Source organism: Thunnus albacares, chromosome 4, assembly GCF_914725855.1.
Source record: "Thunnus albacares chromosome 4, fThuAlb1.1, whole genome shotgun sequence".
In the NCBI taxonomy this organism is placed as follows: Eukaryota; Metazoa; Chordata; class Actinopteri; order Scombriformes; family Scombridae; genus Thunnus; species Thunnus albacares.
In genome coordinates this window covers 16,394,564-16,407,151 of record NC_058109.1, presented here as the reverse complement: position 1 = coordinate 16,407,151, position 12,588 = coordinate 16,394,564, and the positions used below count along the sequence as shown (strand labels likewise).

The following is a 12,588-nucleotide window of genomic DNA, read 5'->3' as shown; positions in this document are numbered from 1 at the left end:
TACTTGCTACAGGGTAGCAGTGAGAAGATAAAATACAAACCAGGAAGTCCATTTTAAAGGCTGATCAGGTGTTTAGACCTGATTGATTCTTGTGTACCTGACAAGGAGCAAATTTGGGCTTGAAATATTTTACTTTTCTTAGCATAATAAAAAAAAGAAACCATAGCAAGTGATAGTCCTTTGGGAAATAGAAGAATTCTATCTCTAATTCCTTTATACTTTTTGGTCTTGAATGTATATAACAGTGGCTCTGTCTAAATGCGTTAATCACAGCTGCCGTTGTCTTCTTTTTTTATCCTACCCTATGAATTTTTAAATCAAGATCTGGATGGTTGGATACAGACAGAAAACAGGAACGGTTGTACTCCTGTATCAACTCCTTTCTCCATTTGTCTTTGTCCTCCCTTCCTGTCTCTTTCTCTCTCTGTCTGCAGTTTTTAATCTGCAAAGTGCACCTTGGCCCATTAGTGCAGTAAATCTGAGCCCTCTAACTTGAGCCAGGACGAGTCTGTAGTGTACCGCATTGCTGCAGTCAGCAGCAGCATCCCTTCCAAATGCAGCTCACTACAGGCATCTCTGAGAGACTGGTGCATTGCTCTACAATGTTCTCCAGTCAGTGATCAGGTGTTAACACCAAATGTTTTGTTCAGGATCTAAATAGGCTAAAACAGATGATAACCTATTACATTGAAGTGCAGAGAGAGCAAAAGTAGACACTGGAGCCTAGAGAGAGGCCCCATGTGGTAGATTTTCCTAATTTATGAAAGCATGCACTAATTGGACAGGTCAGGTTCCACTCCACTGTTCACTTCAAAAGCGCTTCACTGTAGGATTTTGTTTTTGTGGTGTAACAGGGCTGGTCTTTGCTCTAAAATCCGGGTGTTGGCCAATCAGTGCTATTTATACCTAATATAAGAGTTTGCATGATTAATAATTACTGATAAAAGCTACATTACTTTAAAACGCTTTAAAATTACTCAACTGCACCTGTTTTGCAACACTAATTACCATTCAACACATATATGCATGAGTTGTATATTGTGGTGAAGTTTAGTGTCACTGTAGCCGGTTGAAATCACTGGTGTCTTTAGTTTGGATTGATGTTGTGTCCTTATTGTGCTGAATGTGATTTTTTTTCTGTAGTTTTCCTCCCCAGTTTCCTTTTTTGTGTAAGTTGTGCTGCTGGCAAATGATGAGGCAGTGATTGTCTGTGTGAATAACTTGCTGGTTTGGGCAAAGTGTTTGGTTTCACTTAACTAGTTGGACTGTCTGATTCCAAATGTACTTTAGGGCAATTATGCTTATATGCAGTGTCTGAAATTAACTTTTTGACTCACCTGTCTAGGGAACTGGTAGATGGAAAATACCCACTGGCCAAGCATATTTTTTACCAGCCAAAATATTAAGTTGCCTTTTTGTGTCACATTTCATTGAAATAAAGTATTGCCAAGCACCAAATGCAGGTAGATTTTTCATTTGGCGAAACCAGTAGCACTCGAGACTCTCCTGATACTCTTCTCCACCCACTCCACCCTGCCTGCACTCTCTTCTTCACCTCTCCTCTGCACTCCCTGTTACTTTGAACAGTTGACCCCAAGTATTTAAACTCATCCACCTTCGCCATCTCTACTCCTTGCATCCTCACCATCCCGCCGTCCTCCCTCCCATTCACGCACATATATTCCATCTTGCTCCTAATGAGCTTCATTCCTCTTCTCTCCAGTGTATACCTCCACCTCTCCAGGCTCTCCTCAACCTGCTCGCTACTCTCACTACAGATCACAATGTCATCCGTGAACATCATAGCCCAGGGAGACTCCTGTCTGATCTCATCCTTCAACCTGTCCATCACCATTGCAAACAAGAAAGGGCTCAGAGCCGATCCTTGATGTAATCCCACCTCCACCTTGAACCCATCTGTCACCCCAACCGCACAGCTCACTGCTGTCACATTGCCCTCATACATATCCTGCACCACTCTTACATACTTCTCTGCAACTCGTCATACTATACCACACCTCCTCTCTTGGCACCCTGTCATATGCTTTATTTAGATCTGCAAAGACACAATGCAACTCCTTCTGACCTTCTCTGTACTTCTCCATCAGCATTCTCAAAGCAAACATTGCATCTGTAGTGCTCTTTCCTGGCATGAAACCATACTCCTGCTCACTCTGCATCACCTCTCCTGTTAACCTAGCTTCCACTATTCTTTCCCATAACTTCATTCTGTGGCTGATCAACTTTAAACTTCTCTAGTTACTACAGCTCTGCACATCACCCTTATTCTTGAAAATCGGTACCAGTACTCCACTCGTCAGGCATCCTCTCACTTTCCAAGATTGTGTTAAACAATCTAGTTGAGAACTCCACTGCCGTCTCTCTTAAACATCTCCATGCTTCCACAGGTATGTTATCTGGACCAACCGCCTTTCCACTTTTCATCCTCTTCATAGCTGCCCTCACTTCCTCCTTGCTAATCCACCGTACTTACTGATTCACTGTCCCGACATCATCCAACCTTCTCTTTCTCTCATTTTCTTAATTCATCAGCCCCTCAAAGTACTCCTTCCACCTTCTCAGCACACTCTCCTTGCTAGTCAGCACATTTCCATCTCTATCCCTGTTCATTTCCTTTCTGCACAATTTGCAGAAAATGATTTCTTGTTTATTGTTGTATTTTACCTAAGGTGAAATGTACTTCCAAACAACTATGGTTGCTGTCCTTGTGGGACTTACTCATCTAAATCCTGAGCATGTGCTTGCTCACTTATGGTTCTGGAAATCAATGAGCACTTAATAGCTGAAAGGCCAAAACAGTTGTTCCTAAATTTTACACAGCTGTCCCTGTTCACACTTATGTTACAATATAATTATATTTTAAAATCATACTTGTGCCTTATTATCAAGTACAATATTATATTACTTAGAGCTCGACAAAAAAAAATTGTGATACAGACACTAGGAGTCACTGACCAACCTAAGTTTGCTCATGTCTGCAAGTTTATTTGAAATATTGTCGTCATTGTATCGTCATCAAGGTAAATGCGTAATATTATTCTGATACTGATATATCTCACCAACATCCACACTGTTTCATAGGCTTTTTAGGACACAGTCCTAACCTTGCCAATAGCAAACTTCCTGAAACAAGAACATATTTGCACAACAGATCAGTTAGCTGTTGGCAGTTTCAGTCATTCTGGTTTCACACATCAGGCTAAAACGTAAAATCCCATTACAATCAAATGATTGTTCAGCCTGCTAGAAAGTACGCTGTGATATCCCCGCACCAAACCCCCTGCATCCTCTGATTCACATCAATGACAGATAATTCAGGAGGACTTTGCTGTGCTGTGTCGTAAATCTACTACTATGCCTTTTATCCATCAGGGTCATGGCATCATCATCACCTGATAGCAGGGATGACCGCTGTCCCATTGTGGCATGATTGAAATGAATGGGCAGGGAGCGTTAAATGAGTCCTTGGGAACACGGGGACACCTTATTCGCTGCCTGGGAAATTGATGGGAGGAGAAAGTCACCTTCATGTTGTCATTACGATGTCGGTTATGAGCCATGACTCACATGAGTGCAGCCACTGGTGAAATAGGGTAGCACGGGCTGCTCAGCTCATGGCTTTGTCAGGGTGACATAGATGCCACTCTCTCTGCTGTTCTCCTCGTTTTATTTTATCCACCACAGTAAACTGGGCTAAAACATCAGCAGTGCCACTCCCCTCCCTCCCAGGCCATGGTATTGACTTGTAATGGTCTGATGAGGTATTTTAAATGCGTGCTAATGGCATCTGTGTATACCTAACCGCCCACCTAACCCTCACTGATGCCCAGCTCTCTTGCTGTAGCCCTCTCTACAGCAGTGGCCTGTTTCTTGGGCAGACACTTTGAATTATTCATAGAATCATGTCGCCCTATGCAGTGCATCAGCCATAGTTTGCTGCTGTGCACACACATAGGTACACTGTAGCCATAAGATAATGAAGTAGAATCAGGATCATATGTATTAATGTGTGCTGCTTGTTGTCCCTGCCTGGCTTTTTACTGCATTTGAAAGTAAATAGGTGTTTTTCTGTGTTGTGATGTGATTATTCTTTTGTCTGAATAGTTGGTTCTGATTATTCCAAACTAGTATTTGTAGCCTTTAGTGTTAAGATGTTAAAATCTCTTAACTCACAGCTGTTGGAAACTACAGATGTTACATAGGTCTGATGGTTTATTCATTCAGCTCATGTCCGCGGAGTGAGGACATGACTCCATCTAGTGGCAGAAATATGTAGCAGTCCTTTGAAAAACGTGATAGAATGTCAAATAAATTCACCTACTCCTCCTCTGATTATTGTTTTCAAGTTTATTTTTTATTTTACTAAATATAGTTTTATATTTGGGTTCACTTCTAAATTACAAGCATACCAAGATCAAAACAAAAGTGACATGTGGCTTACAAGTGACACTTTTATTGGATAGTCTTTTGGTAATCTGCAATCTTGCAACATTTGAAATTTTGGCAGATAGGGAACAGTCCCATATGAGGTTAGGTAATGGACCTTTTGTCTTTGCTGTAATTACTGTCACTATATCCTACACTAAAGTAGGACTATGTTTTGCTTGAAAAAGGCTTGAGATCCACCTTGCTTTCAGACAAGTGGCCACTGATCAAACTGGTATGCCATTTGGTAATTCCATTATTGACCTATTTGCCCGCTGCTGTGAAAGGTTTGGCGTGCCATTGTTTAATTACTGTCTTGTGCTCCTGATTTCTTTTGGATGTGTTGATCATCATCAAATATGTTCGATATTTTCAGTCTGTTGGTGTCAGTGGTCACATGAGGTCGTGGTGGAAAGTGTGGTCAGTTAATATGAGATGTTCTCCGGCATATAACATGTTGTTATCTTACGAGGCGGCTGTGGCTCAGGAGGTAGAGCAGGTCATCCACCAATAAATAGGCTGGTGGTTCGATCCCCGGCTCCTCCAATTTGCATGTTGAAGTGTCCTTGGGCAAGATACTGAACCCCAAATTCCCAATAGCTGTGCCATCAGTGTGTGTGTGAGTGGGTGAGCATAGAAATATTGTGGGATACTGTGGATAGGAAGCGCTGTATCACTCCTGATGAGCAGGTTGGCACCTTGCATGGCAGTCCCTGCCATCAGTGTATGAATGTGTGTGTGTGAATGGGTGAATGTTGGCATGCATTGTAGAATGCTTTGAGTGGTTGATAAGACTAGAAAAGCGCTATATAAGTGCAGTTGATTTACTGTTTATCATCCCCTTGATCTCTTTCTAAGGATAAATGGGATAAAATTGTGTTTTAGGACCACAATCCTTGCTAAAACAGTGATCTCAGTGCTAGAGTTGCAGACAGCATATAGCCAATGATGAGTTCAAATTTGATGATGAGCTCTGATCGGAGAAACTTGATAAATGTTCTGGATTCCCTCCTTGATGATAATCACCACCAGGGTGGGACATTTTTCTACCAGCCACTGACAGATAAATGTTCAAATTCATCAGCCACTCAATAGTAAATCTTTTTTTGTGCCTGAAATCTACCAGCCACTTTCATATTTTACCAGCATTTGGCTGGTGGCTGGTGCTAATTTCCTACCCTGATCACCACATATGCTTGATGGATTTCAGATAGTTAACATGAATCCATAAAACATATCATGACTAAGAATGGCTCTATCTATGTGAACCAAGAATTCCTCCTTTTTTCTCTGAGGGCTGACTGAGAATGATGTTTAACTAGTTGGGCTGGTTATTAATTCCTGTCATCTTAATGGAGGTGCAGTGTAACCCTCAGGTGTGGAATAGGGATGGATGGAGCGGGCTTTGGAGACTTGTATAGTATGGTATACTGCATATAGATTAGTATCACCGACTGACACTTATCATCTCTTTTCCTTCAGAGGCCCTGATTGGTGATAGACTGTACCCTGTGGTCCCACTGAAAGAACACCACCCCCGGCAGGCTGGCCAAACCCCCTCCCTCCTGCCTCCATGTATCCTGAATCTACCACAGACTCCCCTGCTCGCCTCTCCCTCCGACAGACTGGCTCACCTGGCATGATCTACAGGTGAGTTCATAGACCCAAAGGACACATTTCTGCTGATGGACACATTTACATGTAAGCCCAGATTATTTGGATTCATATGTTAATTACAAGTTTCACCAATAAATGATTTATATTGGTTGGGGTGAAAGACTGGGGGTATGGAGTTAGAGAGAACTGAGGTTACCAGACCTCTGTAACACGCTCCTCACCTCTGCTTGAGGCTAGCGTTTCGAGGCTTCCTTAGCCATTACTAGCAACAAACCCCGAATCTCCAACTGAACTTTCATTGTGGGCAATGTAGGCACCAGGTCTTGATGAATGCGTGGAATAAAACTACAAATCCTTTTTTTAAAATTGTCTATCATGAGTCCGACACTGTTATAGGAATAATATGCTAAATCAGTGGAATACTCTTTCAATAAAAGAAACCAACACAGACAACAAAAGAATTAATGAGCACAGACTGCCTCTATGTCTAATATACGTGTTTTTGTCGCATACACATACAGACGAGTGACAAATTAAAGGAAAAATCGGTACAGGCTTGAATGCTTGACCCATACAGTGAGGGGACCTGGTGGCTCTGTTATGCTGTGGGGGGCATTTTGCTGGTATGGTTTGGGTCGACTTGTCCCCTTAGAGGGAAGGCTCACTGCAAATCAATGCAAAGTTGCTCTGAGTGATCACCTTTATCCTATGATGAAAGATTTCAATATCTTTTTGAGAATGGTGTTCCTCACGAGTTTCTGGAGCTCTTCTGGAGGGATGAAAACCATTCTTCTAAAAGATATTCCCTCATTTGGTGTTTTGATGACGGTGTTGCAGAGAGTTGTCTAACATGTCAGTCCAAAATCTCCCATAAGTGTTCAGTTGGGTTGAGATGTGGTGACTGCGAAGGCCATAGCATATGATTCACATCATTTTCATACTCATCAAACCATTCAGTGACCCCTCGTGCCCTGTGAATAGGGGCATTGTCATCCTGGAAGAGACCACTCCCATCAGGATAGAAATCTTTCATCATAGGATAAAGGTGATGACAAGAACAACTTTGCATTGATTTGCAGTGACCCTTTCCTCTAAGTGGACCCAAACCATGCCAGCAAAATGCCCCCCACAGCATAACAGCCACCGTATCCCCTCACTGTAGGGGTCAAGCATTCAGGCCTGTACCGTTTTTTCTTTTAATTTGTCGCCCGTCTGTACGTGCTTTTATGTCACTATCGAAAATATCAATCAATGAGTCAGTTTACTTTTTCACTAGCATAATCCACTTTGTATCAATGCTACTTTCAATGGAGTCTTGGGTACATATAAGAAAAACAAACAACAGAACAAGCAGCACAGCCAGCACACTGTTGAGCAAGTGTCCTAGTCTACAGATTTATCGCAATGACTCACATTTATGCAATAGAAATTTAATCTTTATATGCCCAACCTCAACCTTTATCTAACCTTTACTTGAACTTTGTGAAGACAAAAAAACATTTCAGCTTGTATTGAATGCATTTATACAAAGTAAACAAATCAGATGAACCAAATAACTGTGACACACTCTCACACACTTACATGCAGATATATCACAGTATATTTTAATTTCACTTGCCTGATTGTGTGTTGGGTTAACATCGTGGCAACAGCAGTGTGGACACCCATGCCTACATTATCCTGCACTCTGAAGCTTCACCAGCATGTGGTGCCAGAGACTCATCCGCTTGTATCATTGAGAAGCATCTGTGCCACTCTCATTCCTCTCAAGCAGCTTTATGGCTGTGTGTGTCGCATTGCCTCCATTATGGGCGGATGGGGTGATGTTGTCGAATGGAGTTATGATATGTCACTAAAGTTTGGAAATTTAGGCATAGTGTATCAGCCTGTTAACAACACATCAATACAAATTTTCACCATTCTAGTGCACATCCATTACTCTTCCACAAATTTTCATCTAAGTCACTGTGTAGCTTCCCTATTAAACTAAAAGCGTAAAGTGCTTCACTACCTTTTCCAAGTGTATCATTAAAAATGGTGTGGACCCTTTGTTATGGTAGGAATATAGTTGTTAAAGACATCTGAACAACCCTATAATGCCCAGGTTACACTAAGAGAAGTTGTGTAGTTAATTATTTTGTTGTTTTCCTTTCTGTTGAATAAGTAAGATTTCTATTTTTACTCTTTGTTCAACCTTTGGTTTCATGCACCAATAATTATATAATTTACAATGCTCCCTTTTTAATTTACTTCTATAGCACAAAGGTCAGTCGCTCCATGTTGCTTTTTAACTGCCCTGAGATTAGTACTTTTGTTATAAGGTACATTTTTCTGCACAAGTTACACATATGTGTCTTTTGACACTTCTGGTCAAGTCATTTTAGACAAGTTCTCTGTATAAAAAGCAATAATAGGTAATGGATTCTTTTGTGTTCTTGCCAACAAAGGATGATTCCTCTAAAAACATTTGGAGGTGCGGTTTGAAGATACACAGTTTTGCCAAGATTAGTGACATTTAGTGTATGCTCCAGCGCTCACTTTGAAGTCTTTTATTATAACTGGGATCTGTACAATGAGTCGTTTTCCTTTTACTTAATTAGCTGAATTTTCATGTTATGTTGTTGGCATGCACTTTATTTCAGGGCTGTGAATGCAGTTCTAGTGTTTGGATAGTTCATTTCCTGTACCATACAGGCTACCTGTAAGGTAAAGAAAATACAAAATTATGAAATGTGTATGTAAATTGTAACTATATTTTAAAATTTAAAAGTTTTTTTTTTATCCATATTACCCCCTTTTAGTTTGATATGATTATCTTGTAGTATGGTCAGGTAGCTGGATATAAATGAAATGCACATTTGCAAATCAGTTTGTAAGTCAGCACTTTCAAAGCTGAAAGAGAATTATTTTAAGTCTTTAAAAGTTAAGGATTTGTGCAGACGTCTGGAAGATTTTCATTGGTAGTCCTCGACCGTGCAATAACTCCTCTTTTCCATGGATACTGTAGTTTTAGTACAGACTACAGCTATGGTCTGTTGATATATCATATTGCTCAGACATTTCCAGCATACATAATTTAATCCAACAAACAAAGCATGCATTTTTGAACAAATATGGTTGTGTGAATACTACATTGCTGACACTGTGTCTATGTTTGCCACTGCTGATGCTATATTTTCTATTCCCTCTTACTTTACTCGCGCTCATTTTGTTCTTTGTCTTTGGCTCTTGTTTGTGTCATGGTATATTTGTTTATCGTAACATAAGTGTCTGCATCTACTTGTTCGCAACTACTAACTTCTTTCCTTCCCTGCTTCCATTAACTGAAGCTCTCCTTTCTCCTCTTTTCCCCCTGATGCCTTTAGCGCTCGTTATGGGAGCCCCAAACGACAGCTGCAGTTCTACAGGTACCTGTCTTTCTCTGTATCTGCACATCACTGTTTGTTGCCGCTGAGCAGAATTATTAAAGTTTAATATTTTCTTTTATGTTAGTACTTTTAAAGTATGCAAATGTGTACAGAATATATCTACAGAATGACTTTTTTAAATATTTGTCTTCTTACAGAATAGGTTTTATTTCACTGTAATAACCTTGCTACAGATACTTGCTGTTCTGTCATTTAAAACCATATATCCATTAATAAACCTCTGCAGCATAGATAACGCGTATCATCTACTATTTAGCTGGCAATGCACTATGCAGCTTAAATCTGATAGGGGTGATGATGGATTTTGTTGCAAGGTTGCTCACAAAACCTTTGAATCAACAATAACTGTCTGAGTTCAAATGATTTTTTCTTTCCATCATTTTTTTTTTTTTTTACCAGTGACATTTGAGACACTCACTGTTGTTTTTTGTTGGAGTTATTAAACTTAAAGATGTGACTAAAGCTTTTTTACTGAACTGATTTGTAGACACATTCTTTTACTTTGTCACAATTAAGCCATTAATTATTAATTATTTATAATTTCTATATTAAGCAGCACCTTTTTGATCACTTTTTTTGATCACCAACCTGATCTGTCTTGTTCTAAAAGCCAGACCATTTTGAAGAGTGTTGGGGACGTGATGATGTTCTCTTTGAGTAGGGTAGCTGGTGCTCACTCCTTCAGTGGTGTGCTTTTAGATGGTCAGTCTTTCTTATGCTTTACAGTAGGATCATGTTTTATGGACTTTTATCAGGCCTTATTCTGCTGATTCAGCCATAAAAACCCCTGACTATGTGGATGTGCTTGTAATGAGCTCACTATCGGATTTTTATCCTGGCGCCTTGCACATTTTTGTCCTTTTTAAAGTGCAAACCGTCCCAGTAGCTGCTCCCCTGGCCTACGTGAGTAGGATCGATTAAGCCTCCTATCTTTTTTCTGTCTATGAGTCTGACAGTCTAATAGGCTAATGCTGGGAAGGGATTTTTTATTCTTTTCAATCATCTCAACATTGGAACCATGATTGCTAACAGACCATTTACAAGGATGCAAATGAGCTCTGAACTTTTCATCCCAGTATGACGGACTATGAGTTTACAGTCATGCTGACAATATTTAGTTTTGCTGTTGCTTTGTCTTGACCCTATCTTGTCATTACAATTGTCCATTTTGATGGACAATTTTTGTTTTATATTGTTTTATTCTCCAGTATGAGTTGTAGATCAGTGCTATTCTGTATATCTATGACAGAGCTCTCAGCTCTGGCTATCATTTAACAATTTTACAGATTTCAGGAGGAGACTGAGTGCTTTCCAACATTGAAGGTTGTTGACTTCTGACCATTATATTTCTCTTGTGTGTGGATTACAGAAAAGCCGATAATGTAAAAGAAATTCTTAAAGCATGACTGTACTTGACTGTCTACTTTAAAAGCCACAGCTTGATTGATATAACAGAACTGGGTGATGTCAGCTATTCTTACTGTAAGTAAATTACTAAGTTTATGTGTGAAGTTCTTCCTCAGTTCTTAAGAACAAATGGTTTCAAGACAAACTATCATTGTACTAAATGGAGCTGAACAACTCAAATTCAAGGATTGTTTTAGCTTATAAAATTGTTAATAATTCTGTTGCTAAGGAACATCTGTAGTGTCCGTGTGGGTTGTAAATTAAATTGTAAGACTCCGTTATCATGTAAACCAACTCAAAGTAGTCGTGATTAATCATCATCTTCTCAGTGGCACCACAGGTCTTATATCTTTTAAGCAGCTGTGCCAAAATAGCTCACCAGATAGACAAGAAGGTGCAGATTGGCTTCTCCAAGTAAAAATTTTTTTTTTTCTGTTGTCTGAGTGGTTCAGAGAGTCAGTGTGTGAATATAGAGCGCCAAAAATATGTAGCCAAAGGCAGATGATGTGCTTTTATGATTCCAGTTTTTTTTAATGTATTGAAATTGATGACTTAATATTTCCAAATAGGTCTGAAATCAGTGACTGTCATTATACTGTAGTTATGTAGATTTATATAAATTATACAGATTTTAAGTGTCCATTAGTGTTTTAGTAACTGTCAGAGATTTTATGAATGAATTTTATCATTGTCTATATTATGTGACACACTCTGGTTCTGACCTTGACCTGAACATAAAGACACTGATATGCAGAGAGATGCTGCAAGTGTGCTTAACCAGCGTGGTTTCCATAATGCCTTGGTTAGAGAATACTTGAACGTGCTTGGTGGTTCATCTTGTTCTGTATGTGTGTGTATGTACAGTATTTGCTTGACATTGTGTGTGTTTTTGTGTGTGTGTGTGTCATGTGCACACAACACTCAGGCACTCATTATTGTCCAGCTCTTAGTATTCTTTCCTGTGGAACAACAATCAGGGGCTTTTAGTGCAAAAGCTTTGGTGAATAATTCAGGGCTGATATTATTTGCTGTGGTTAGCAGAAACAAGACGGGCCACTAAACAACATAAATGGATTTCTTCTATGAGATCTCACAGGGAGGGGAGGAAGAGAGGTGTTGGTTGTGGTGATAGAGTAGGGTCCAAGTGGCGAGGGGAGGGAAAGGGATGGACTCTCTTATTCACTAATTGGTTTAGACGTTTCCTAGTAAGACACTCCCAGTTTGGGTGGACCCGTTTCATCACTCTCTGCAGTATGTGTTTATAAGAGCAGTCTGGCACCCCGCAATCTCGCTCATGAGCCGACCCCCAAGAAATCGGGTGAGTTTGAGGAAAGATTTTTGCCACTAACGACCACATCAGGAGCGTGTTTGTTTGCGTCTGTTTTGTGTGCGAGTGGTTGGCTGAGTGATGAGCAGAGTGTGTGGGTGTGTGAATGCATGCTGCCTTGCTTGGAGTCTCCTTTATTTATCTCTTCGGTCTCTACCCTGAGATATCAGCTGTTTTGGAGAACTTTGATGAGATTTGAAATTAATAATAGAATTTGCGAGAGGGACACATGATAGGGTCAACGGTTTGGACAACGTTTTTTTTTTTTTAATCCCTTATCAGAATTTCAGATATTCTCTGTGTTATTAACAGTCTTTATATTGTAAGAAACACAAGATGTGTGAGATTTAATGTTAGTTTATT

The 12,588-nt window shown here is 40.0% G+C and overlaps 1 protein-coding gene across 2 annotated transcripts in view; it reads left to right on the top strand.

Annotated features, from left to right (window-relative positions):
* Window positions 1-12,588, top strand: part of kcnab2a (potassium voltage-gated channel subfamily A regulatory beta subunit 2a) — a 94,672-nt gene that overhangs the window by 36,641 nt on the left and 45,443 nt on the right. The window contains exons 2-3 of one of the 2 annotated variants that reach the window (XM_044350281.1): window positions 5,929-6,096; window positions 9,429-9,470. In XM_044350281.1, coding sequence (XP_044206216.1) covers window positions 6,020-6,096; window positions 9,429-9,470 — 119 coding nt within the window. In that variant the 5' untranslated portion in view covers window positions 5,929-6,019. The remainder of the gene's footprint in view (window positions 1-5,928; window positions 6,097-9,428; window positions 9,471-12,588) is intronic. The other variant, XM_044350282.1, reaches the window with a different exon arrangement.